Below are 26,919 nucleotides of genomic sequence, written 5' to 3' on the forward strand. Positions count from 1 at the left end.
CAATCCGCCAACCGCTGCTCGCCCCAATAAACTGTTTTCCTTAACCTCTGGATTAGAGAGCCAAAAAGTGCTTATTCGCGTACGATGGCTTGTTTTTATTGCTCAGTTTGGTTAGTCCATGTCGAGAATGGGTGAGGTTTAGATTGAACAATATTATCACCGTCAAAATATGGAATACAAAATATTAATTGCAAAGGATTAATTTTAGATGGGTAAGTTTAGACTTATATTCGTCATTTTAGAATTTCAAAGATTAATGGCCTTCTTTGTTTGCGTTGAGTTCCATTGCCACCAATAATGAACGGTAAATAATGTGTATTATTTACCAGAGGTCAAGAGATATTATTAAGCAGCTTAAACTTCACTCTGATAGCTTTGACTATATTAACATATTGAAGACCGCTCGCGAGTTATCTCGTGTTTCGCGTACCGTCTGTTACGGATGGATCACAAAAGAACCAGTGTTTTCTACACTTGATGGTTAAATCCTTGGTTTACCAAGAATCTAACAAGGCTTACCGATGGCTCGTCTTCGTCTCATCCACACCGAAGGAAACGATCTCATTCGTGGAATCCGAACAAATGAAGCGTACAAGTTTGCCCCAAAACGTGCGGTCCCAGGCGTATGTCTTCCATATTTCTCTCCGGTCATATGTATATATTGTGTTAAACACTAATTGGCTGTTCACTAAAGGCTGATTTAGACGATGCCAGTCAGCGCTCTAGTTGAGGTATCCAGTGAACAGAGAACAGACACTCTGTCCAAGTTACTTGTACCAGTATCGAACAAGTAATTGGCCTCTAACTTGAACAGAGTGTCTGTTCTCTATTCACTGGATACTTCAACTAGAGCGCTGACTGGCATCGTCTAAATCAGCCTTAATATTCAATAGTTTTACAAACATCGAGTATAGTAATGCATCGAAATCCGGACGCTTAAGCGCTTACGATAATAACTTCAACTACTAAAAAATATTAACATATCATAGCATAAAAAGTTAGCGTTCCTATACAATTAGAAGGCATTTTCAGTTATGAATCACAGAATTCCATAAAATCATGTTGTATTTGTTCAAAATTTGAGATTTATTTCATTGTGTCGTGATTTTAAATCCGGACACTTTTTGAATTATGATTTGAAATCTGGTCTTAATTCGGGACACATGTTGTCAGCAGCATTTCTTTGAGAGAAATTATTTATTGATTTTTGTAAAACATATGAACGGGCGCGTCATAAGTAGCGGGACTACGTTTGGTACAAAAGCTTTTTATTGTTTCAATTATTTATTGTATTTTCACAAGATGACCACTACAAGATGGCACTATATACATATATCTTTTCAAAATCCTATCAATATGGGTATCAAATGAAAGGTAGTAGTATACAGTAATTTACGAAAAATGTAAATCTAAGATGACGGCCACTACAAAATGGCGTATTACACATTCTCCCAGAACCCAATCAATACGGATATCAAAAGAAAAGGGATTGACTAGTAGAACACAGTTATTTATGAAAAATGCAAACTCAAAATGGCCGCCACCACAAAATGGCGCCACATTTTTTTTCTTATCAAAACCGGCATCAATATGGGTATCAAATGAAAGGGATTGACTAGTAGAATGCAGTTATTTATGAAAAATGCAAATCCAAAATGGCCGCCACTATAAGATGGCACCATGAATTTTTTTTTCAGAACCACATCAATATGGGTATCAAATGAAAGAGCTTGACTAGTGAGATACAGTTAGTGATGAAAAATATAAATCCAAGATGGCACATCAATATGGGTATCACACGAAAGAGAATGACTAGTAGAACACGGTTATGTATGAAGAATGCAAATCCAAAATTTAAAAAAAAAGTTGAACGGTTTTGCTGTAGAAAAATATACTAATGATATAGATAATGTACTAAAAACTAGAAAATAAAATAAGTGAAAAATACTTTTTAAATTCAACGGTTTCATTGTGATTAAACATAATAATAATACAGATAATGTACTAAAAGCTAGAAAATAATTAGGCAAGTGGCAGTTAGTAGTTATCACATCCCTTCCTTTATTAACACTAAACCTACCGATATTTATATATACCTATTCCTTCCACAGCGGGTCAAATGACCCTTCTTCGAAATATTCGTATGTAAAGCTCAACATATATTATTTCGTACAATTTGATAAGGAGTAAATATTCAAGAATACACTGATGATTTTTTTAAGAAAAATGGTAAAGACAATTAATAATGGTAATGTTACTTGTGTAGCAATTTTGAAAAAAATCAAAAGGGCCATTTTGTGGTGACGGCCATTTTGGATTTGGATTTTCCATCAATAATTGTATTATACTAGTACAGCTCTTTCATTTGATACTCATATTGGTGCAGTTTTGAAAAAATATATATATACATATGTGGCGCCATTTTGTGGTGACGGCCATTTTGGATTTGCATTTTTCATACATAACTGTCTTTTACTAGTCAATCCCTTTCGTTTGATACCCATATTGATGGAGTTCTTAGATGTTCATTTTTCATCAATAACTGTATTCTACTAGTCAAGGCCTTTCATTTGATACCCATATTGATAGGTTTGGAAAATATATATATGGTGGCATTTTGTGCTGGTGGCCATTTTGGATTTGCATTTTTCATAAATAACTGAGTTCTACTAGTCAAGCCCTTTCGTTTGATACCCATATGGATGGGATTCAGAGAAAATATGAAATTCGCCCTTTTTTAGCGATCGCCATCTTGGATTTTTAAGATCATGAAACACGCAGTTTTACAATGACTGCAGAGATAAAGGTGTGGTGGATCACATCATTGAGGATAATGGCGGTTCCTTCGGCTGAAGGAGGCCAGGATGATAGCTCAGGATTAGGGAATATACGGAATATGACTTGCACTGGAGAAAATAAAACACTTTGGAATACACCCATTCCTCGCTATACGGCCGCTCTTTATACGGCATCTCGCTATAACAGCCCTCTTCAATTCGGGCACGTTTTCGATTCACGGCCTAAAATGTTTCGTTATAACGGCGAAAAAAACTGAGGATTGTTTCAAAAATCACTTTTGTACAGAAGTGAAAACATATTTGCGAGACAATAACTTAAGCAACATACAAATTAGGTATGCATTCATATTCCATGCAACATAAAATTGTTCCTTTTTTGTCTATAGATTATTGTTGGTTTTTATGTATGTATGTTGTATGTATTGTATGTTTTATGTTTATGTTATGTATGTATTTTTGACTTAAATGAAATGAATTTAATTTTAGATTGAAATGAAAAAGACGGATGGGTAATGTCGGGGACATAACCGGAGTGACGTAGGACTATACAAAGGGGACAGCTTTTGTTAAATATATATTTTAAATATATTGTTTTATTTTCTTCTCCTACGTGAATACCTACCTATCTACCTGAAAAATGGATTAGTTTACTGTTTACTCTTTATGATAATGTTGATGGTTCTGAAAAGAACCTTTGGTGTTGTTTTTTTGTTATCACTCGATATTCCCATCTTGTTCGGTTAAACCTTCCTGTTTATCTATTGCGTTTGCCACTCGCCACAGCTTTCACAGTTGGAAAATTTCTTCCCATCCAGCTTGCGACATATTGTTCAGTAAATTACATTTAATGCGACGTGCCGGAGAAACACTTTGCCACTCACTGAAACTAATTGTTGCCTTGATGAGCGCCGAACCGAAGCTGCTCTGTTCTTGATGCGGGTTTTCTGATTGTCGTGAGCAGCTTTGCAAGCCAACTCGAGCACTCCGACGGCCGAAACTCTATAATCGCTGTTAGGTATACTGGTGCTCCGGCACCAATCCGTTCGGTCTAGTTACCCTTGCGGAGCAATCAGTGAATGCGACCAACAGGGAACTGGAGACCTGCACGGTTCGAGTGAGACTTTGCCTTTCCCTTAACTTGTCCTCCTTTGTTACGTCCACGATGCCGATGCCGTACAACCACACGGGTTTACGGTTTGAAAGAAAATAAGATATTTTTTTGGGGTCCGCGTGTTTTATACTCTAGCGGTACACACTCACAGGATAGAGACAAATCGGCAGACTCAGCCAGAGGGGCGAGTCCAACGAGACGAACGAATGTGCGTTAAAAGGGAGCGATGGCAAAAAAATACATTCATTACGATTTGTTCGCTCGTTGGATTCACATGCAGGCTAAAAAGGGTCCTTTTCAGGATCACAAAATTATCTTCAATCAAAGAGTTTATTGTTTTGTTGTCACTCGATATCCCCATCTTGTTCGGCTAAACCTTCCTGTTTAGCGATTTGTTGCCACTCGCCACAGCTTTCACAATTGGAAAATTTCTTCCCATCCAGCTTTGTGACATGTTGTACAGTAAATTACATTCAATGCGACGTGCTGACGCGCCACTCAGTGTCGCATTGGAGGCGATTTTAACCTGTAATTGAACATTTGTGATGACAGTGGTACAGTGTCGACTTTCAATGTGGGGTCATAATTTGGATCTCTATGTTTACAAAAATGTCCAACTAAATAAGTCACATTACATGTCCGTCCAATTAGCTAAATGTCGAACTAATTGTAGATTACTGTACTTTAAATCTGGAAACAATTTAAGAATTGGTGAAAATTGAATAATCTGGAAAGTCCCCAACTATCAATAAGCTCAGAACAACTACCAAATTCACATACTCATCAGATCCTGGCAAACAAATTATGAAAAAATCAATTTGTGTTTTATTATTATTTTGGATAATGTTTTAGAAAGCATTGAACTGTATTTCCTAAACTCTTTTTTGAAAGGTTTAATGGCCCTGAAAAGCGCCTTGTTTTATGGAATGGTTCCAATTTAGAAAACTTAGTACTCGTGGTTTTGAAAAAAACCATTTCGAACGCCTTCGATGCCACCTTGTTCTGGATTTGCCACCAAAGCAGTTTGTATAAAGAACAAACTTTTTTCTTCTGCTACCTGATACCGTTTTGCGATTGCGTTTGCCACTCGCCACTCGCTGCAACTGCCTGTTGTCTTGATGTCCACCGAACCGAATGTGTTCTGTTCCGAATGCGGGTTTTCTTATCGTCGCGAGCAGCTTTGCCAGCTAACTCGATCACTTCGGCGGCCGAAACTATATAACGCCGGCTAGGTGGACTGGTGCACTGGTACTAACGCGCTCGGCCTAGCTACCCTTGCGGGGAACTCCAGATCAACACGGTTCGAGCGGGATTTTGCCTTTCCCTTCACTTTTCCTCCTTTACCATGTCCAGACATGGCTGCTTGGGTTGATTTGTTGATGTGTTGTGATGCGAACTGATGTGGTGTACGGTTTGAATGAGAATGATCGTTACGGCAGCGGAGCGGGGATTTTTAAGCTGACTGGCTGGCTCGAGAATTACGCATGTGTGAGACTGCGACCAATGTTTCGTTCAGTTTTTTCTTTTTCCTTTCCAATCGTGCTTCATTCTATTTCGCTGCTGCTCTGGTTGCCCGTTTTGGTCGGTACGATTTGAGGAGCACAAAATGGACCAATCAAAAATGGGCACATAGTGTATTTTGACAATGCTTGATATTTCACAATTATTCAATTATTTATCTCAAGAAAAATGAAATGTTATTCGTTATGATAGATGCGTAGATATATTTCCTATCAATTGATGCAAAAACCTTTGCGATCTATTGAGAAATGCTCGAGTTATAAGCGTTCCAAATCTTGCATTTTTTCCTACTTGTTCAGTGCCTAGATTTCCATTTCACCCCCTATATCTTCCGGTTAGACGTAGTCCTACGTCAATAAAAATAAAAAGATAAAATGCATTTTGAATGATAAACCATGTTACATATTTTACAAATTTGGAACCGATCTGATTACAAATTCAATCAGATGAAATTGTATTAGAATAAATGATTCCTTAAACGGCTTTTCGCTTCGCGGCCGAATTTCGTGGAACGTATCTAGGACATAAAGCGAGCTATGGGTGTACAACTAAAATACTATCGTATTTATTCGCGATGCTGCACTTGTGGCGTTTGGATTTGGAATGATGGTATATTAGCAGGAATCGGTTTGCATGCACATATGTGTTATTGTTATTGTGTTGGTCGTGGTTGTGATTGTGATAGGAAGGAGAGGCTTCATGGGAAAACGATAAGGATGGGAAAGGAATGTTGCTTTTTTTCGATTCTTGCTCCTCTTTCGCGATGTCGGTCGCGAAAAGGTGTGTTCCGAATTTCAAATCAATCGGTCAACAGGAAGGGGAGGTAATTTCTATTAATGTGGGACGGCGCTACAGACAAAGTTACAAAGTTACCCATGTACATACAAACAGATCATATAATCGACCCCGTCCTGTACACCGAAGAGTTTTGCGAGTTCCTGGATCGAAAATCTTTACTCCACTCTCCATACTCCATACTAAGGCTTCCAACAAACCCTTATGCAACTCCCTTAATGAGAAATTTAATTGTCAACTTTTGATCCGGCCGGATTTAAAATCATTTTCTGAATGTGCTTTTTATACCGGACATGGCTTTGTGAAATTCACATTGATTTTTGAATTTGATTTTTGTTTGTTAACAGCTAGATACTATATATGACATTAAACTAAATTGACACAATAGTAAGTATCAGTCACATTAATTCAACATGCAAAAAATGTCATGGTTTTGGCACGATATTGAATGTAATGAAAAAGTGTTCGGATTCAAAAGCATCACTGCAACTGTTTGTTCAAAAAGTTCAAAAAGCTGAATTGCTGAATGAAATGAAATAGAAAATGCGCCCTTCCTCGTGCTTCCAAGCATGCATACAGCAACTGCTTCAACACGATTTTCACCAATCACGGGTTGTTTCATGCGCCAGAAAAGGTGAGGAAAGGCTAGCGTGGTAAACAGTATCACACGCTTATTTCAAAGTAGGAATTTGTTGTTCTCAAATAAAAAAAAGTTTTCTATTCCTACTCACTGTTTCAACTTGTTCCGTGAGATTCGTATCAAGATCTAGCGTTTGTACAGCTACCAACATTTGTGTAGAATTTTTTCCAGCGCCATCACGTTGCCCTACCGGTGTATACCGGTTCCGGAGTACAGATCGATGTTCGACGGGAGTTACTGGATTGAGATGGAATGTGATCGAGATTTGGAACGCATTTGAAAGGCATAATTTTCATAAGCATCCAGGTTTTTAACGCGGTTTTTTACCGCAGTTTTTCACGCGGATTTTCCAATTAACGCGTTTTTTTTTACCCGCAGTTCTCGGGTGAAAAAACGTGAGCAATATTACATCTCTTCCTCAGCCCACATTTCTCCCTTATGCTTCCTCAGAGTATATGACAGTAATTAGTGCTTGGGACAGACCTTAGTTATTATGACGAAAAATGGTGCCGCACCCTATCACGAATCTCACGTGGATTCTAGGTGATCTGTTTTGACGTAGGATTACGTCTTTCGGGAACATATTGGGATACAAATGGAAAATCGAAAATCGAGCAAATCGTAAAAATTGTCCAATTTCGAACGCTTATTGCTCAGTCATTTCATGATGGATTGACGAAATTTTTGCGTCAATCGATTTCGACACTCCATAACAATTTTTTATATTGAAGAAAATAATATATGTCATGAAACTAACTATCGAACAATTGAAAAATCTCATCCGCTATCCTAACGGAAATACCCACTTCTGATCGAAATTGACGACATATGCGGCGGATCCCTAACAGAGACATCTAAACCAAGCTGCCTGGTGGAAATCGACATTGCAAATACATGAAAATAGGGGAACTTTTGTTCCTACCGAAATGTGTTCCCTAACAGAGACATCAAAACCAAGCTGCATGGGGGAAATCGGCACTGCAAATATATGCAAGTTGGGGGTTGCTTCGTGAAATTTCATTTCAATGACCGATCGTTTATTGTGAAACGTTTAGCACAAGTGTAAGTGTTGAACTGTATATGATAGCAGTTGTGTTAAAAATGACTTGATATATGAAACAATTTGTTTTAATTTCCTAAAATTAAAAACCAAGGTGTGTTCGCGCTCGAGAACGGGTCGTTTGGTTTAAGCTGTATGTTTTTTGTGTTCATTTTCACCCAAGGGAAGTTTATACGACGAGAAAAATTGGAAAAGCGAAGAAATATTCAAAAAAGTGATTTCCCATATCTTCTACATATAGTATTAGGTGTTGTTAGTCCAATTAAAATTTGCATTGGGTTGAATAAACACTCAGAAATTAAGAATTATAAAAAATACCTTTTCCATTTCAAATGTTTTCTCTATATTAAATTAACATGTTTTTACTGATGAGAAAAAATGATAATTGTGTTCGGTATTGGTAATTATCTTATATTACATCGGTGAGTTTCTTTTCTATATTTCATACATACATATCACAAGAGGCATCTCGTCTAGGATCACAGAGGGCGGTTTTTATCCTATCTTGTTCCACTTCGGTATCTTTGATACGCACTGATACTGATACGCACTATCCAACGACTGTTCACCATCCTTCTGCCATCATTACTTGGTAAACACTGGTGGAGTTAACATACAATACCCATCAACCAAGCAAAACGGCCCTTTTCAGGGTCACCAAATCATTATCAAAGAGTTTAACGATGTAATTCTTCAAACATATCCAAAATCAACAGATAGTCTAACGGAATTCTACGTCAACTATGCGGTCGTGTCTCGCACACAACCATCCTGTGACTTTTTTTTACGCGAATTTCCCAATAAACGTTTCTTATGCGGTTTTTTACGAGGTTTGTATCCTCCATTAAAAGAACACCTGGGTGTATTCGCTCTTGGATTCGGAAGCAACTCGCGTTCACTAGGTGCCAATGATATTTGAAAATACCTTACTAATATAATCATTGTACCTACTCTCGGATTTGTTTTCATGACAAAAAATAATGTATCAACCAAATGTAGAATATATCGTCGGTGTTAAATCAAACCGGACCATGTGACATTTTTATGATTTCGAGAGAAACAAGCTTGAAGTTTGATGCTATAAGGGGTATTCATTGAGCATTTAAACCAATTTCTATTCGTTATTCCTGCTGTATGCGCGAAAAATTTTGACGTAGGACTACGTCTAACCGGAAGATATAGGGGGTTGAATGAAAATCTTGGCACTGAACAAGTAGGCCATTAAACCTTTAAAAAAAGAGTTTACGAAATACAGTTCAATGCATTCTAAAATAATATCCAAATTAATAATAAAACACAAATTGATTTTTTCATGTTTTGGTTGCCAGGATATGATGAGTATGTGGATTTGGCAGTTGTTCTGAGCTTATTGATGGTTGGGGACTTTTCCGATTATTTAATTTTGTAATTTTGTTCAATTACAGGTTAAAATCGCCTCCAATGCGACACTGTGTGGTGCTTCGGCACATCGCATTAAATGTAATTTACTGTACAACATGTCACAAGCTGGATGGGAAGAAATTTTCCAACTGTGAAAGCTGTAGCGAGTAGCAAACGCAATCGCTAAACAGGAAGGTTTAGCCGAACAAGATAGGGATATCGAGTGATAACAAAACATTAAACTCTTTAGATTAAAGATGATTTTGTGGTCCTGAAAAAGACCCTTTTTAGGGTTTGCTTTCGGATCAGCAGTCGGAAAACGCTCTTTATTAGGAGCTGGTATACTTCGTCACCGCTTTGGTACCTTCGGAAACCTCATGCAAGTTCACCGGGCAGCAACAGACTGATTGCGATCTGAATTTCCCACGCCGTAATGGTTGACCGCTTATTGCAGTGGGTAATACGCGAGGCTTCCGCTACGATATGCTCAAAGATGCATTGACGAAGCTCATGACGCTCATCGCCTTCGATGAGAAACCGGTGTCGGAATGAACCTTCCTCTGTACCTTATGATGTAGATAGCATATGATTCCTTCTCTTTCTTCTTGTCGGTTTCCGGGATATTCTTCTGCGCCGTGTCGAACTTTTTGGCGGCTTTTCCACTATTCCACTAGTCTTCGGTGCCTTCGTGTTTGTTAGAAACAACTGCATGTGAATCCAACGAGCGAACAAATCGTAATGAATGTATTTTTTTTCACTTAGATTCTTTTTATTTCTTAATTTGGTTTACATTATAATATAATACTACATTTAAAGTGATCAACCTAGAGTTCTACATCTTTAAGTTGCAATGTCAAGTTTTGTAATGATTTTTATCATACACATTATCCGATTGTTTCATATTCCTATTGTAAAATCATGCCTAAACTTTTCTAGTTTTTTTTTTGTTACCTTTTTTTTATACCTAAATCTAACTTATAAGATACCCTCCCCAAATTATTTACATTGTCCCAACTTATTGTAACTACTTATCTAAGTGGAAATAAATATATCTACCCAAACGAAAAGCCGTTACCTTGAAAGGTAACGACTAGAAAGTCAGGTAGCATAATCATACAGATTTTGTATTATTCCGTGTATTGAGAGAGCGCAACTCTGTTCAAATTTCATGCAATTATTATTGATAATTTCATCCAAGGTTTTAATCCCGGCCAGCTGATGTATCTCCGAATTTCGCGTTCTGAGTGGAGAGTTTAGAATCATACGGAGAATTTTATTTTGTATGCGTTGAAGTTTTAATTTGTGTGCACAGCACTCCCGAATGGGCATCGCATATGCGATAATTGGAAATATTATTTGTTTGTGTACTGCAAGTTTATTCGTTATGGCGGGTTTACACTAGGGAGATCTATAGCTATAGATGGATTTATTCACCTGGAAATAGGTGTAAACGGATGAGAATAAATATGATACACTTATTCGAGGTATATATAACTTGATTAAATTCAGCATATGTAAACGCTTGTGAATTTCTCACTGGTGAGAAATCACCAAAGTTGGATGCAGTTCTAGTTCAGGTGAATAATTTCACCGAAGGTATGAATATATTCATTATAGAAGTTCACGCTAGTGTAAACGGTTGATGCGATTTCTATAAATCTCATCATATTTCTTCACATGAATATATCACTAGTCTAAACCCATCCTTAGAGATAATCGAGAGTACCCATTGATCAGGGGATACAATGACCTTATTAAAATGTTGCACCTGGTGTCTATTTTGTCAATGTGTGCTTTGAAGGTGAGCTTTCGAACAAGCTTTGGAGTGTTCTTGTGGGGAAGCAACATGACTTGTGTCTTTGCTGCATTGATGCATATTTTCCAATTATTGAAATATCCAGACAAAGCGTCTAAGCCTCTTTGAAGTTTAGATCTTAGTTCTGTGATCCTTCTGCCCTTGTAAATGATGGCAGTGTCATCTGCAAATAGTGACAGTTTCCCATCAGATGGGTGTGGGGGAATATCTGAAGTGTAGAAATTGAAAAGAATTGGTCCCAAGATGGATCCTTGAGGAACACCTGCATTCACGATGAATTTCTCTGATGAAATATTTTTTATAGAAACATTGAACGCCCCATCAGAAAGATAATTTTTGATAATTTTTATCAAGTATGTAGGAAAACCAAAGTTCTGAAGCTTGTAAATGAGACCATTATGCCAAACATTATCAAATGCTTTTTCAACATTAAGAAGTGCCATGGCAGATGATTTTGAAACTGACTTGTTTCGTCTGATCATGTTGTATACTCTACGAAACTGGTGAATGGTAGAATGGCTTTTTCGGAATTCAAACTGCTCATCCACAAATATTTTGTGCTCAGTTACAAAAGCAAGAATGCGCGTTAATATATTTTTTTCGAATACTTTCGAAATTGCTGAGAGAAGGCTAATTGGTCGATAGCTCTTTGAAGAAGAAGGATCTTTTCCGGGTTTTAGTATCTGGATCACTTTTGCCAACTTCCAACTCGAGGGGAAGTAGCCAAGTGATAGACATCTATTGAAGTCAGAAGTCATAGTTTCATATAAGTTGTTACTAAGATGTTTCAACTCAATGTTAAATATACTATCGAAGCCGGGGGCCTTCACATTCTTCAACGAGAGTATAACCGAGATAACCTCTGCAGTCGAGATGATTTCATTCTCTTGAGGTACAGAATGGACATTGTCAATAGCCCTTACAGTATCATTCGCCGAAGCTTCAGATGGACTTGTAATGTTCTGGCCAAGATTGTGTGAACTAGCGAAATTTTTGCCAATTGCATTAGCCTTTGCGGCAGGTGTTATCGATCGTTCTGAATTGTCAGGTTGAAGAAGAGAAGGAATAGGATTTGACTTGGTCTTGAGAATTTTGGCGAGCCTCCGAAATGGCTTGGAGTTATTCGGAAGTTTACTAATATCTTTTGCGAATTTTTTGTTACGGAGATTAATCATTCTGGTCTGGATAACCTTGGTTAACTGATTATACTGTCGTTTCCTCTCTCGAATACCAGTACGTTGGTACTGTCTTCGATAGAGGTTCCGAAGTCTAATCAAATGTTTAGTAATTGGATCAATTTGAACAGAGTCACTCACCTGAATCGTTTCTGGGATGTGGTTTTGGCGAGCCTCAATAACTGCAGTTTGAATATAGCTGACTGTTCTTTCGATATCTTTCGATCAATATTGTTGTCGATAAGCTGCTGGAATTCCACCCAATTCGCACGATGATAGTCCCGTCTACATTGTGGCCTCCTGACTACGCCATTCACTCCCAATTCAACCATCACTGGGAAGTGATCCGAACTCAACTCGTTAAGAGTAATAGGATCACCAATGTGGCGATTCATGTTGGTAATGAAGAAATCAATGATGGAATGTACTCCAGAACGAGAAATGCGAGTGGGGGTTGCTGGACTAAGAATCCTGTAGTGCCCACACTGTAGATCATCATTTAGAGTCACTCCATTTTGATTCCTCCTTTGGTTTCCCCAGGACTGATGTCGAGCATTAATGTCCTCGCCGATAACGTATTTCGACTGTGACCGATTAAGTATGATGTTGAGTTTCAGGCCCGGCAAAAGTCGTTACTCTTGAGAGAGCAGGCATTCCAATTAATTAGCCTGAGAGATGACCGATCCATGGTTGTAGTAAAAATGTAGTATGACTTGCACTTGTTCCTGTTGGTTGCGACAACTTCTAGTCTGTCGATCTAGTTCAAGAGTGGGTTCACGAGCGGCGCTCGCTTATAGACCGATTGGTGATTTCAATAGCCTGTTTTGAAAGCAATTTTAAGGCTATTGAAACAAGTTTTTGGATGAAAAAGTAACGCGTAGACATTTTATCTTTCGAAGTGTTTATCATACCATTTTGTACAGTTGTTTAAGAGCTATTAACGCTCAAAATCTCGGTCTCCGGCTTTCGTTTTCGAAACTTTGATTTTACACCCCGGTATAGAAATGAAAGACGTAGTCCTACGTCAAAAAATTACAACGAATATTAGTTTCTCGAATATATGTTGGAAGCGGGTCAGGGTAAATTTATTGCAATAATTTTTGGGAACTGTCATGATAGTTAATTTTTTCCGTATTTTGTCGAGCTTCTTTCACTAATCTAGTTTAGGAGTCTCTAATTCCACTAACTCTGGGTGAATTTGTAAGGAGTATCTACTACTTAATCGGAACGGAGAATATTATTAAGAAATTCTACTCCCTTTTATAAATTCCGTGAAAAACACATAACGTTAACAAGTTTCCGTCATAAAACAATGTAATTTCATTTGTAGTTGGTCTTCATATGGGCTAGACTGAGAACCGTTCACCTTGCTCTCGTAGAATATGGTTTGCTTCATCAAACTCTGTCGCATACCTACAGTAACAAGTCTCTACAGAAGTCTCTTTTTTTCTTCTTCTCTACAGTGGAAATTACCAAACAACAGCAGAAATCCGGGAATGCAATCAACGCAACCGATTCACCAGGTACTATGAAGCAGCAGCAACAACAGCATCAAAACCAGCGCAGCCCGAAGAACACGGTCTACTGGTTCCGCAAAGGGCTACGATTGCACGATAACCCGGCACTACGTGAGGGCCTCAAGGATGCTTCAAGCTTTCGTTGCGTGTTCATAATTGATCCTTGGTTTGCGGGCAGCTCCAACGTTGGTATTAACAAGTGGAGGTGAGTAAACAATCCCTGTTCACCGAGGGAAAACTGTCGATTTATTTATCAACTGAGATTGTATTCGGAGCTAATGAAAACAGGTGTGTCACGTTTGGGAGTCGAAGTCAGAAGACTTTATTCTAAACAAATACTTTGACAGTAGTATGTTTATCAGCAGTATGTCGATTCGTGCTGAATACACGAATAAATGAAACTATCTAAAATTTATATATATATATATATATATATATATATATATATATATATATATATATATATATATATATATATATATATATATATATATATATATATATATATATACTCATTTGGTGATGCTCGAAAACATTCTAAATTTCAATTAAACCAAATACTAATTCAATATACAATAGTGAGTTTGGTTTCGAAGGGTGCGATTTGAGTTGATTCACTTTGGGTGTTGTCACATTCCAAGAAAATTGAATCCTTTGGATTTGAACGTTTTTATGTTGATGTAGAAGAGGTTGAACCCTTTATATCAGTGGTGGCTAAACTTTTGGGCACTACGGGCGACTAATTGTTTAAATGTCAGGCTGCGGTCTACCAATGTTGACTGTATCAAAAAATAATTAGAAAATGAATTTAGTACTAGACAGTAAAACAAAGTTTGAACTAAGATTTGGCGATCTTGCATTGATATTCAGAAGATCGATCTTTTCCTCTCCGATTTCCGATTTTTTGGATCAATTCTTTTTACTTCAAAAAACCGCGAAAATTGATCGATCTTTTCGATATTTTAGATCGTAGAAATATTATTGTAAATTTGTTTTTCAGTGAACATTGATTTTGACCGTTCGAGTGCAGAGGATAGCGCTCCTATAGGATAACCTTTTGGGGATACAAATTGAAAAAATCTAGATACGCTGAATGCTCATCCATTTTTCGATGGATTTAAGAAATGGTTTCAAGCGCCTCCTTGTAGCAAAAGCTTTTCTAAATGTACTCAAACTCATCCACATTTTTAGCATTTTCTCACAAAATTTGTTCCGCATTCTAATGATTAATCTCATCAAAATTACAAAACAAGTTCATATAATTTATATTTACACCATCCCATTCACACAGTGAATGACAGTGAAAATTTTGACGAAATTTTAAAATGATTTTTCACTAAAATTTCAGTACTTCTACCAAAACTCGACCTTATGATATCAGATTATTTCAAGACACAATTCTCGAGCAATATTTTTCACCACTTGCAAACAACATGTTTCTCCGTTTTTACCGTTTTTTGCCATTTTCACCGCAAACATGCCAAGTGCGATTCCATTTGTTTGATTAGTTCTCGAGTTGTGCAGCAACCTCCCCCCCGTTTTAGAGAGGAAAAAGGAGCGTTAAACCACCATAAAATTTATTGCTCCCTAGAACTTCCATATGCCAAATTGGTTCGATTTGCTTGATTAGTTCTAGAGTTATGCAGAAATTTGTGTTTCAATTCTATGGCAGTCCCCCTTAGAAAGGTGGGAGGAGTGTTGAACCACCTTAGAAATGTTTCTTCCCCACTAAACCCACCACGTGCCAAAATTGGTTCCGTTTGCTTGATTAGTTCTTGAATTATGCACAAATGTATGCTTCATTTGTATGGCAGTACCCCTTCCCTCAGAGAGAGGGGAGGAGTGTCTATTTACCATAGAAACGTTTCGTGTCGCCTAAAACCTTCGCATGTCAAATTTGGCTCCTTTTGCTTGATTAGTAATGCAGAAATTTGTGTTTCATTTGTATGACAGCCCCCCTCCTTAGAGATGGTGGAGGGGTCTCGAACCTCATCTCATAAGAACCTTCCCCGACCCCAAAAACCCCTACATACCAATTTTCATGTCGATCGGTTCAGTAGTTTCCGAGCCACCTCTAATGGGTCATACCGAGGCACCACTCAGTGTCGCAATAGAGGCGATTGTAACCTGTAATTGGACTTATCAACAAACTCAACACAATGTGAAAAATAAGTTAAAACAGGAAAATCTAACAAATAATCACTAAAAAAGTGTGCAAAACACATAATCTAGTAAAATAGTTGAAAACACTCCTAAAAATTCAACGTGTTGTTGAAACTTGCACAAAGGAGTTTTTCAAAAACGTCCAATTAGAGAATCATATCAAAATATCCAATTATTCGTGTCGCAGTACAGGTCTGTTCAATTCTAGATGTCCAATTGGAGGCGAATCACTTTTTCAAATTAAATGAAAATTAACTAGAAGCATAAGAACTAGTGATGAAAAGGGTTGTGGTTTGGCCGGATATCGGCGGCCGGATTATCGGCTCTTTATTAGCAAATACAAAATTGAGAGAAACGGCATGTGACATGGTGCAAATAAAGTGCTAAATGTAAGAAAGAAATAAACATATTGAACGAATATTAACCCTTCGCGGTCGGAATTTATTTCGCTTGAACGAGATCTTCTTATCTTTTCACGCCTATAATATTACTTTTAAACCGAGTACCGTTATCTGTTATCCATAGAAACTGCGTATTCATTTGTGAACAAGTTCACTAAACATTTGAATTCGTTGAGAAAAAGTGTAAACTATTACCGTTTTGTCTCATATTCCGAACAGTCTCAAATTCCGAACACTTCCTTTTTAAATATAAATTTACTATACTTCAATGTTATAAATAATTGAATAAAAAAGGCCCGGACATTCTTTGGGGTATAGGCTACATTTTAACATCATTCACAGGTATCGATACAGCCTTTAATTTATAATATTAAGCATTTGCGAAAAAGTGACAGTCAAAACCAATGAAAAAATGTTAGCGTTAGCATATTCCGTAAAAAACAAACAACGTTAATGTTTTAATTTTTGTACTTGTTTCAACTATTTACTTGTTTCAATTTGAATCAAGTTTCGACGCATGATTTAAATTCCGAACACTTCATTTTAAATCTAAATTTCCTGAACTTTAATGTTATAAATAATTTAATATTCAAAACCCTGACATTCTTTAGGTTATAGACTTCGTTTTAACATCATTTACAGGTATCGATACCGATATAGCGCCCTTGGTCCCGAAACCATGTAAACTATAGGAAACAAATACAATCAATAATTACAAAAGCAAAATCCATTTTTTGCGAGCATAACATTATTACAAAAAAGACTAGCTAATTGACTTTAATTTGATATATCGATTATATGAATTCCAGTAGTTCAAAAGTAGTTTAAAAAAAAAATGCATTTTTGCTGTTCGGAATTTGAGACAAAAGTGTTCGGAATATGAGTCAGTGACAAAAATGGTGTTCGGAATTTGAGACAAATTGACTTAAGCGTAACTATTGAAAAGGGCGTATCGATTTGAGTAAGAGAAATCTTTGATAATTTATATCTCAAAAACTATGAGTCGTACCGAAATAGTGTCTTAGAAAGATTTATAGAATGTTGATGGTTGAATATGGTTGAATATGAAAAAAAGTCGGGTGGGTAATGTCGGGGACATAACCGGAGTGACGTAGGACTATACAAAGGGGACAGCTTTTGTTAAATATATATTTTTAATATATTGTTTTATTTTCTTCTCCTACGTGAATACCTACCTATCTACCTAAAAAATGGATTAGTTTACTGTTTACTCTTTATGAATATGTTGATGGTTCTGAAAAGAACCTTTGGTGTTGTGTTTTTGTTATCACTCGATATTCCAATCTTGTTCGGTTAAACCTTCCTGTTTAGTTATTGCGTTTGCCACTCGCCACAGCTTTCACAGTTGGAAAATTTCTTTTCATCCAGCTTTGTGACATGTTGTACAGTAAATTACATTCAATGCGACGTGCCGAAGCGCCACTCAGTGTCGCATTGGAGGCGATTTTAACCTGTAATTGAACATTTGCGATGACAGTGGTACAGTGTCGACTTTCAATGTGGGGTCATAATTTGGATCTCTTTGTTTACAAAAATGTCCAACTAAATAAGTCGCATTACATGTCCGTCCAATTAGCTAAATGTCGAACTAATTGTAAATTACTGTACTTTCAATCTGGAAACAATTTAAGAATTGGTGAAAATTGAATAATCAGGAAAGTCCCCAACCATCAATAAGCTCAGAGCAACTGCCAAATTCACATACTCATCATATCCTGGCAAACAAATTATGAAAAAATCAATTTGTGTTTTATTATTATTTTGAATATTGTTTTAGAAAGCATTGAACTGTATTTCCTAAACTCTTTTTTGGAAGGTTTAATGGCCCTGAAAAGCGCCTTGTTTTATGGAATGGTTCCAATTTAGAAAACTTAGTTCTCGTGGTTTTGAAAAAAACTATTTCGAACGCCCTCGAAGCCGCCTTGTTCTGGATTTGCCACCAAAGCAGTTTGTATAAAGAACAAACTTTTTTCTTCTGCTACCTGATGCCGTTTTGCGATTGCGTTTGCCACTCGCCACTCGCTGCAACTGCCTGTTGTCTTGATGTCCACCGAACCGAATGTGTTCTGTTCTGAATGCGGGTTTTCTTATCGTCGCGAGCAGCTTTGCCTGCTAACTCGATCACTTCGGGGGCCGAAACTATATAACGCCGGCTAGGTGGACTGGTGCACTGGTACTAACGGGCTCGGCCTAGCTACCCTTGCGGGGAACGTCAGATCAACACGGTTCGAGCGGGATTTTGCCTTTCCCTTCACTTTTCCTCCTTTACCATGTCCAGACATGGCTGCTTGGGTTGGTTTGTTGATGTGTTGTGATGCGAACTGATGTGGTGTACGGTTTGAATGAGAATGATCGTTACGGCAGCGGAGCGGGGATTTTTAAGCTGACTGGCTGGCTCGAGAATTACGCATGTGTGAGACTGCGACCAATGTTTCGTTCATTTTTTTCTTTTTCCTTTCCAATCGTGCTTCATTCTATTTCGCTGCTGCTCTGGTTGCCCGTTTTGGTCGGTACGATTTGAGGAGCACAAAATGGACCAATCAAAAATGGGCACAAAGTGCAATTTGACAATGCTTGATATTTCACAATTATTCAATTATTTATATCAAGAAAAATGAAATGTTATTCGTTATGATAGATGCGTAGATATATTTCCTATTAATTGATGCAAAAACCTTTGCGATCTATTGAGAAATGCTCGAGTTATAAGCGTTCCAAATCTTGCATTTTTTCCTACTTGTTCAGTGCCTAGATTTCCATTTCACCCCCTATATCTTCCGGTTAGACGTAGTCCTACGTCAAAATGTACACTGAGAAAAAAGTAGTGCTCTTTTTTTATTTACAAAATAAAAATTCAATTTGCAATATCCAAAATACATATTTTTAATTTTTTTTAAATTTTTTTCATACAAAATAGAAGTCATGCAGAAAATTTTAAAAATGGGCCCAAGATGGTAAAACTATTTTCGACGAACTTTGTGGAACATCGATTTTTTAGGAATTTTTGAAACTTCGAATTTTTGTATGTTAACAATCATTTTAAGCCACAAATGATGAATCCTGATGTGATTGAAAACAAAAAAGGTTATTATCAATCTCCCTCTAAATGCAACCATTCTCGAGATATTTAAAAAAATATTTCTAATTTACAATCTTTTTCATAGTAAATAATCTCTTTTAATATGTTTGTCGTGTTATATCGTCATGTTCATGAAATTTTATGAATTTTCTTATAATTTCCCACAGTTTTTTTGATCGATTGAAGTTTGTATTAAGATAAAAAAGATTTTTTAGTTTCGCTACGTTTTGTATTAACCACATGTCTTCGAATGTTTCGTAACGTAACTCCTAAACATATGTCTTTACCATACCGATGTATTTGGAAAAGTTGTTGGAAATTATAAGCGAATTCATAAAATCTCATGAACATGATGGTATAACACGACAAACATATTTAAAGGGCCTATTTACTATTAAAAAGACATTAAATTACAAATATATTTTTAAATATCTCGAGAATGGCTACATTTAGAAGGAGATTGATAATAACCTTTTTTGTTTTAAATAACATCAGGATTCATAATTTGAGGCTAAAAATGATTGTTAACATACCAAAAATTCGAAGTTTCGAAAATTCCTAAAAATTCGATGTTCCACAAAGTTTGTCAAAAATAGTTTTACCATCTTGGGCTTATTTTTCAAATTTTCTACATGACTTCTATTTTATATGAAAAAATTGAAAAAAATATAAAAAAATACATATTTTTTTAAATCGCAAATTAAAATTTTATTTTGTAAATAACAAAAAGAGTACTAATTTTTCTTCTCAGTGCATATTTTTTTCAAATTAAGCCAACAATACTCTATAACTCTTTCTAAGACACTAGTTCGGTACGACTCATATTTTTGAGATATAAATTATCAAAGATTTCTCTTACTCAAATCGATACGCCCTTTTTAAAAGTTACGCTTGAGTCAAAAAATGAACCATGATGATGTATTTGGAAAAGTTGTTGGAAATTATAAGCAAAGTCATAAAATTTCATGAACATGACGGTATAACACGACAAACATATTTTTTTTTTATTAATTCGTTTATTTTTACAGGCTCAGTTACTTAAGTTTAAAGGAGCCGAATTCTTAAATATAATTTTAAAACTATATATATAAACAATTTTCCTACATCTATGGTTAGTAAGGTGGAAAATCGATTACTCGCGGTGTACTCGAGTTTAGGAGGGTGACATATTTTTAGGAGAAGGATGGGAAATAAGGAAATTGTAACAATGTTGATGAACATTCATTTCATAAATCTATTGGTATATCTATAGTGTAGTTACATTTCAACTTATTCTACTATTTATAGCAAGGGGACGGATTACCCGCAAAGGAAGGAAAGGAGGGTATAAGGAGGTAGGGACAATCACACACGAAGATCTATAGCTTTAAGGAAAACATATATATGGGACATGTAATCAAGGTCTAACCGAGCCAACACATCTCTCACCGGCACATTGGCCTCGGGCCCGAAGGGAGTTTTCTAAATTCGATCTGGCGACCAGATACACCTCGCACGACCAAACAATGTGCTCGATGTCGTGATAACCTTGGCCACAAACGCAGAGATTGCTGCTGGCAAGATTGAAACGAAAGAGTAGTGCATCTAACGAACAGTGATTGGTCATGAGTCGGGAGAAGGTGCGAATAAAGTCCCAACTCAAGTCTAGACTTTTGAACCACGGTTTGAGGCTAACCTTAGGGATAATCGAGTGAAACCACCGGCCCAATTCATCTTCATTCCACTTGCGTTGCCAGTTAGCGATGGTATTTTTGCGGACTAAAGAATAAAATTCATTGAAGGCGATTTGACGCTGATAAATATCGCCTTCAATTGCACCTACCTTTGCTAATGAGTCAGCCCTCTCATTACCCGGAATTGAGCAATGTGAAGGGACCCAGACAAAGGTAATGACATAACAGCGTCTGGATAAAGCACTCAAAATGTCTCGTATTCTCTCAAGGAAGTACGGCGAGTGCTTTTTCGGCCTCACTGAACGGATAGCTTCGACAGTGCTAAGACTATCCGTTACAATGTAATAGTGTTCAACAGGTCGTGAGGCGACGCTGTCCAGCGCCCAATGAATTGCTGCCAATTCAGCAATATACACTGAGCAAGGATTCTGAAGACTGTGTGAGGTGCTAAAAAATTCGTTGAACACTCCAAATCCTGTGGACTTGTTTATAGTGGACCCATCAGTAAAGTACATATTATCACAATTGATACCCCCATACTTTTCATCGAAGATCGTTGGAGCGATCCTCGATCGTTGGTAATCTGAATATCCATGGATATCTTGCTTCATGGACAGATCAAAATGCACAGAGGAATTGATGTAGTCAGGGAAACAAACACGGTTGGAAATATACGAAGAAGGATCAACCTGCATGGAGATGAATTCATGATATGAACTCATGAATCCGGAGTGAAAATTTAGCTCGATCAGCTGCTCAAAATTTCCGATCACCAATGGGTTCATGACCTTACACCGGATGAAGAATCGAAGAGATAATAAATTGAAGCGATCTTTTAGTGGGAGTACGCCTGCCAAAACCTCGAGACTCATGGTATGCGTTGAGGGCATACATCCCAAAGCGATACGGAGACAAAGATACTGAATTCGCTCGAGTTTAATGAGGTGTGTTTTGGCAGCTGATTGAAAACAGAAACTGCCATACTCCATCACTGAGAGAATAGTTGTTCGATACAACATTATAAGATCTTCGGGATGGGCTCCCCACCATGTGCCGGTAATTGTACGGAGAAAGTTTATTCTTTGTTGGCATTTTTTACTCAGATACCTAATATGGGCCCCCAAGTGCATTTGGAGTCGAACCAGACCCCAAGATACTTGAATGACATAGCATGAGTGATCGGTTTACCCAAAAGTTGAAGCTTTGGTTTTGCTGGTCTATGCTTCCTAGAAAAAAACACCATCTCTGTTTTCTCCGTGGAGAATTCGATCCCTAGCCCAATGGCCCAGGTTGAAAAATTGTTCAAAGTATCTTGTAAGGCTGCAGTTTTGTGTAAGGCAATTGTCGATGTCGCTTACATAGAAGTTGTACAAAAGGGGGCTTAAACATGAGCCCTGGGGGAGGACCATGTAAGAGACCCGACTTACTGCCGAATCTCCGTGAGAAAAGTTCAAATGTTTCTCACAAAGCAAGTTATATAACATATTATTCAATAGAGGCGGCAGACCCCGAGAGTGTAATTTGTCCGACAAAACCTCTATTGAAACAGAATCGAAGGCCCCCTTTATGTCCAAGAATACTGAAGCCATTTGTTTTTTTTCGGCGTAAGCCATTTGAATTTCTGAAGAAAGCAACGCAAGACAATCATTCGTCCCCTTGCCCCTGCGGAACCCATATTGTGTATCTGAGAGTAGGCCATTCGTTTCAACCCATCGATCAAGGCGAAACAAGATCATTTTCTCCAACAATTTCCGTATACAAGACAGCATTGCTATTGGGCGGTACGAATTGAAGTCGGACGCGGGTTTTCCGGGTTTTTGAATAGCTATAACTCGTACTTGTCTCCAATCATCTGGAACAATATTATGCTCCAGAAACCGATTGAATAAATTCAACAAGCGATGTTTCGCCACATCAGGGAGGTTTTTCAGCAACTTGAACTTAATTCTATCCGATCCCGGAGCAGAATTGTTACATGAAAGCAGAGCAAGAGAGAATTCTACCATCGAAAACTCGGAATCAAGATCGCACCTACCTTGTGGTATATCTCGAACAATTTTTTGCACAGGAGCGGAATCAGGACAAACCTTCCGTGCAAAATTAAAAATCCATCGATGTGAATATTCTTCGCTTTCATTCGTTGAAGAGCGATTTCTTATGTTTCGAGCCACTTTCCATAATTTTTTCATTGACGTTTCTCGTGATAAACCTCCCACGAAATTTCGCCAATAAGCACGTTTTTTCCCTTTGATTAAGTTTTTAAATTGATCTTCAAGGGCTAAATACGTTTGAAAATTTTCAGGGGTTTCACGTTTCCGAAAAGCTTTAAATGCATTCGATTTTTCTACATAAAGCTTGGAACACTGGCTATCCATAGATTGGGAGGGCTTCGACGAATAGTGGAACCTGGGATGGGTTTCGTTTGAGCGCGAACCGCGCTGTCATAGATCAAACGAGAAAGGAAGTTATACTCCTCCAATGGAGGTAAACCATCTCTGGAATTGATGGCTAGAGCAATTGTGTCCGCATATTTTTTCCAGTCAACGTGTCTTGTGAGGTCATATGCCATGTTTATAGATTCAGAAGAATTCGACCTAATGGTGATGGAAATTTTGATTGGCAAGTGATCACTACCGTTGGGGTACTGGATTACATTCCACTTGCAACCTAACGATAGTGAATTCGAGCAAAGCGAGAGGTCAAGAGCACTTGGGTTAGCAGGAGGTTTAGGTACACGTGTTGTTTCCCCAATGTTCAAAACGGTCATATTGAAGCTGTTACAAAGGTCATATATCAACAATGAACGATTGTCGTCGTACTGTTTCCCCCAGGCAGTTCCATGAGAGTTGAAGTCTCCCAAGATCAATCGTGGCTCAGGAAGGAGTGAGCACATGTCAACAAGTTGTTTGCGGCTAACCGCAGCTCTCGGAGGCCAATACAAGCTGACAATACAGAGGTCTTTGCCTCTGATGTTTGCATGACAAGCAACAGCTTCGATTCCTCCAATAGGTGGAAGGTCAATTCTAAAAAATGAGTGGCACTTATTGATCCCCAAAAGCACCCCTCCAAGCGTCCAAGCGTATAATATTAAAATCGTGGAAAGAGATATCATCTCGCGAAGAAAGCCAAGTTTCGGACAGAGCAAAAACATCACAATTGAAGTTATGAATTAAAAATTTGAATGTATCCAATTTAGGGATAAGACTACGACAATTCCACTGTAAAACAGTGATATCTCCGACCTCTCTATTTGAATTAGACATCAAGAGAGATAATCATTGCAAGGAGGGGCCATGTTTGCATCAATTGTTGCAAAATTGTCTTTAATACTGGAAGCATTGAAATGACAATGGTTCTGATGGAGTCGGAAACGTTAAAACACTTGAAGATTTGATCCAAAAGGTCAGACAACTTTATAAATCCCGATTGGGAAGTTGAGCTGGACGGAAAAATAGGGACAGTTGGGGTTTTTGATGTCCCATCGAGTGCTGGGTCGTTCGAAGATGAAATATTCCCACGGAAGCCAGGAGGAACCTGATTTTGCTTGTCCGCTGCACTCGATTTTTTAGGCAAGCTAACAGAGGATATAACCGTGGGGACTTGTTCTTGAACTTTGGAAGTGGTCACATTTTTGCGCCAGGGATTCCCTTTGAAAATAAACGGTGTGCCCCCGCTAGCTGTGTCCGCTTCCATTTCATCAACTGGCAACGTGGAAAAGGTATTGTGTGTTGAGATTGGTTGTTCTTGTTGTTGGGTCAGTGGCGAAGCGCCCTTTAAAATTTCCGCAAATGTGCGCTTCGAGCGTTCCTTTAAAGAGCGCTTCTGTTTCTCCCAGCGACTCTTGTAAGTTTCACAAACTGAGAGCTCGTGTGGGGATCCCCCGCAATATGGACATTTATGCTCAGTCGCACTGCAACTACAAACATATTAATAGGGATTATTTACTATAAAAAAGACAATAAATTAGAAATATTTTTTTAAATATTTCGAGAATGGCTACATTTAAAGGGTGTGTCACATCAAATTGCATCACGGAAAAAACGCTGTAGAAATTCGCCCAGTAGACCGATCCTTTTGAAAATTTTAGACAGTAAAATAAGAACTATTAAACAACTTTTGGCATTTTCTTTTTATTCATACTTCGAGCCCAAGCCCGTATGCTCGCACCTTCCTCTTTACCCCGTCCATAAGGTTCTGTACAACGTCAGGTTGTAGTTTTTTTTTGAACAGAAATCCATGTTCTCTTGAAGTCCGCCTCCGATTTGACAACTTTTGGGTTCTTCCGGAGGGCCTGCTTCATAATTGCCCAATATTTCTCTATTGGGCGAAGCTCCGGCGCGTTGGGCGGGTTCATTTCCTTTGGCACGAAGGTGACCCCGTTGGCTTCGTACCACTCCAACACGTCCTTTGAATAGCGGCACGAAGCGAGATCCGGCCAGAAGATGGTCGGGCCCTCGTGCTGCTTCAATAGTGGTAGTAAGCGCTTCTGTAGGCACTCCTTAAGGTAAACCTGCCCGTTTACCGTGCCGGTCCTCACGAAGGGGGCGCTCCGCTTTCCGCAAGAGCAGATCGCTTGCCACACCATGTACTTTTTGGCAAACTTGGATAGTTTCTGCTTGCGAATCTCCTCCGAAAGGCTGAATTTGTCCTCTCCTTGTCCTTGTATGTACGCAGGCCCTCCCGCTGCTTGGTCCGCTGGATGAATGAACTTGACAAATTCAGCTTATTGGCGACATCCCGGACCGAACTTCTCGGATCACGTCTAAACTGCTTAACCGCGCTTGTGATCTTTTTCACTGACGGAGCATCCATTTTTGCCGTTCTTCACCTTCCGGTCGATGGTTAGGTTCTCGAAGTATCGTTTTAGTACTCTGCTGACCGTGGATTGGACGATTCCCAGCATCTTACCGATGTCCCGATGTGACAACTCCGGATTCTCGAAATGAGTGCACAAGATTAATTCACGACGCTCTTTTTCGTTCGACGACATTTTTCCAAATTTACGAAAAATTGACATTGAAGCATGGCCAACGTGATCTATACACTCTTATCTGATTATAAGCGAAAGCTGAAGATATAATTCCTAAAAATTAAATTTCTACAGCGTTTTTTCCGTGATGCAATTTGATGTTACGCACCCTTTAGAAGGAGATTGATAATAACCTTTTTTGTTTTAAATCACATCAGGATTCATAATTTGTGGCTAAAAATGATTGTTAACATACCAAAAATTCGAAGTTTCGAAAATTCCTAAAAATTCGATGTTCTACAAAGTTCTTCAAACCACGTTTTACCACCTTGGGCCCATTTTTTATATTTTCTGCATAACTTCTATTTTGTATGAAAAAATTAAAAAAAAATTAAAAAATATGTATTTTGGATATTGCAAATTGAATTTTTATTTTGTAAATAAAAAAGAGTACTAAGTTTTTTTTTCTCAGTGTACATTTTTTTCACATTCAACCATCAATACTCTATAACTCTTTCTAAGACACTATTTCGGTACGACTCATAGTTTTAGAGATATAAATTATCAAAGATTTCTCTTACTAAAATCGATACGCCCTTTTCAAAAGTTATGCTTGAGTAAAAAAATTCCCAATTGCTGTGGAATACTCATATTTCCTCCAACCCAAACGGAATACACACTTTCATTGGAATCAAAAATACAAGTTTTTAAAATCTGCATTTTTAAGACGATTTCATTTGGAATTGCTGATATTCAAGGTAATTCCACATATTCCTGCATCAAAAAAGTATGAGAACATC

The 26,919-nt window shown here is 37.8% G+C and overlaps 1 protein-coding gene across 1 annotated transcript in view; it reads left to right on the top strand.

Annotated features, from left to right (window-relative positions):
• Positions 1 to 72: 72 nt before the first annotated feature.
• The window catches only part of LOC129775317 (cryptochrome-1-like), a 46,012-nt gene continuing 19,165 nt past the window's right edge, over positions 73 to 26,919 (top strand). Inside the window, exons 1-2 of the mRNA XM_055779923.1 lie at positions 73 to 212; positions 13,760 to 14,018. Of these exons, the coding sequence (XP_055635898.1) occupies positions 209 to 212; positions 13,760 to 14,018 (263 nt within the window). The 5' untranslated portion in view covers positions 73 to 208. The remainder of the gene's footprint in view (positions 213 to 13,759; positions 14,019 to 26,919) is intronic.

This window comes from Toxorhynchites rutilus, chromosome 3 (assembly GCF_029784135.1).
Source record: "Toxorhynchites rutilus septentrionalis strain SRP chromosome 3, ASM2978413v1, whole genome shotgun sequence".
Taxonomy (NCBI): domain Eukaryota; kingdom Metazoa; phylum Arthropoda; class Insecta; order Diptera; family Culicidae; genus Toxorhynchites; species Toxorhynchites rutilus.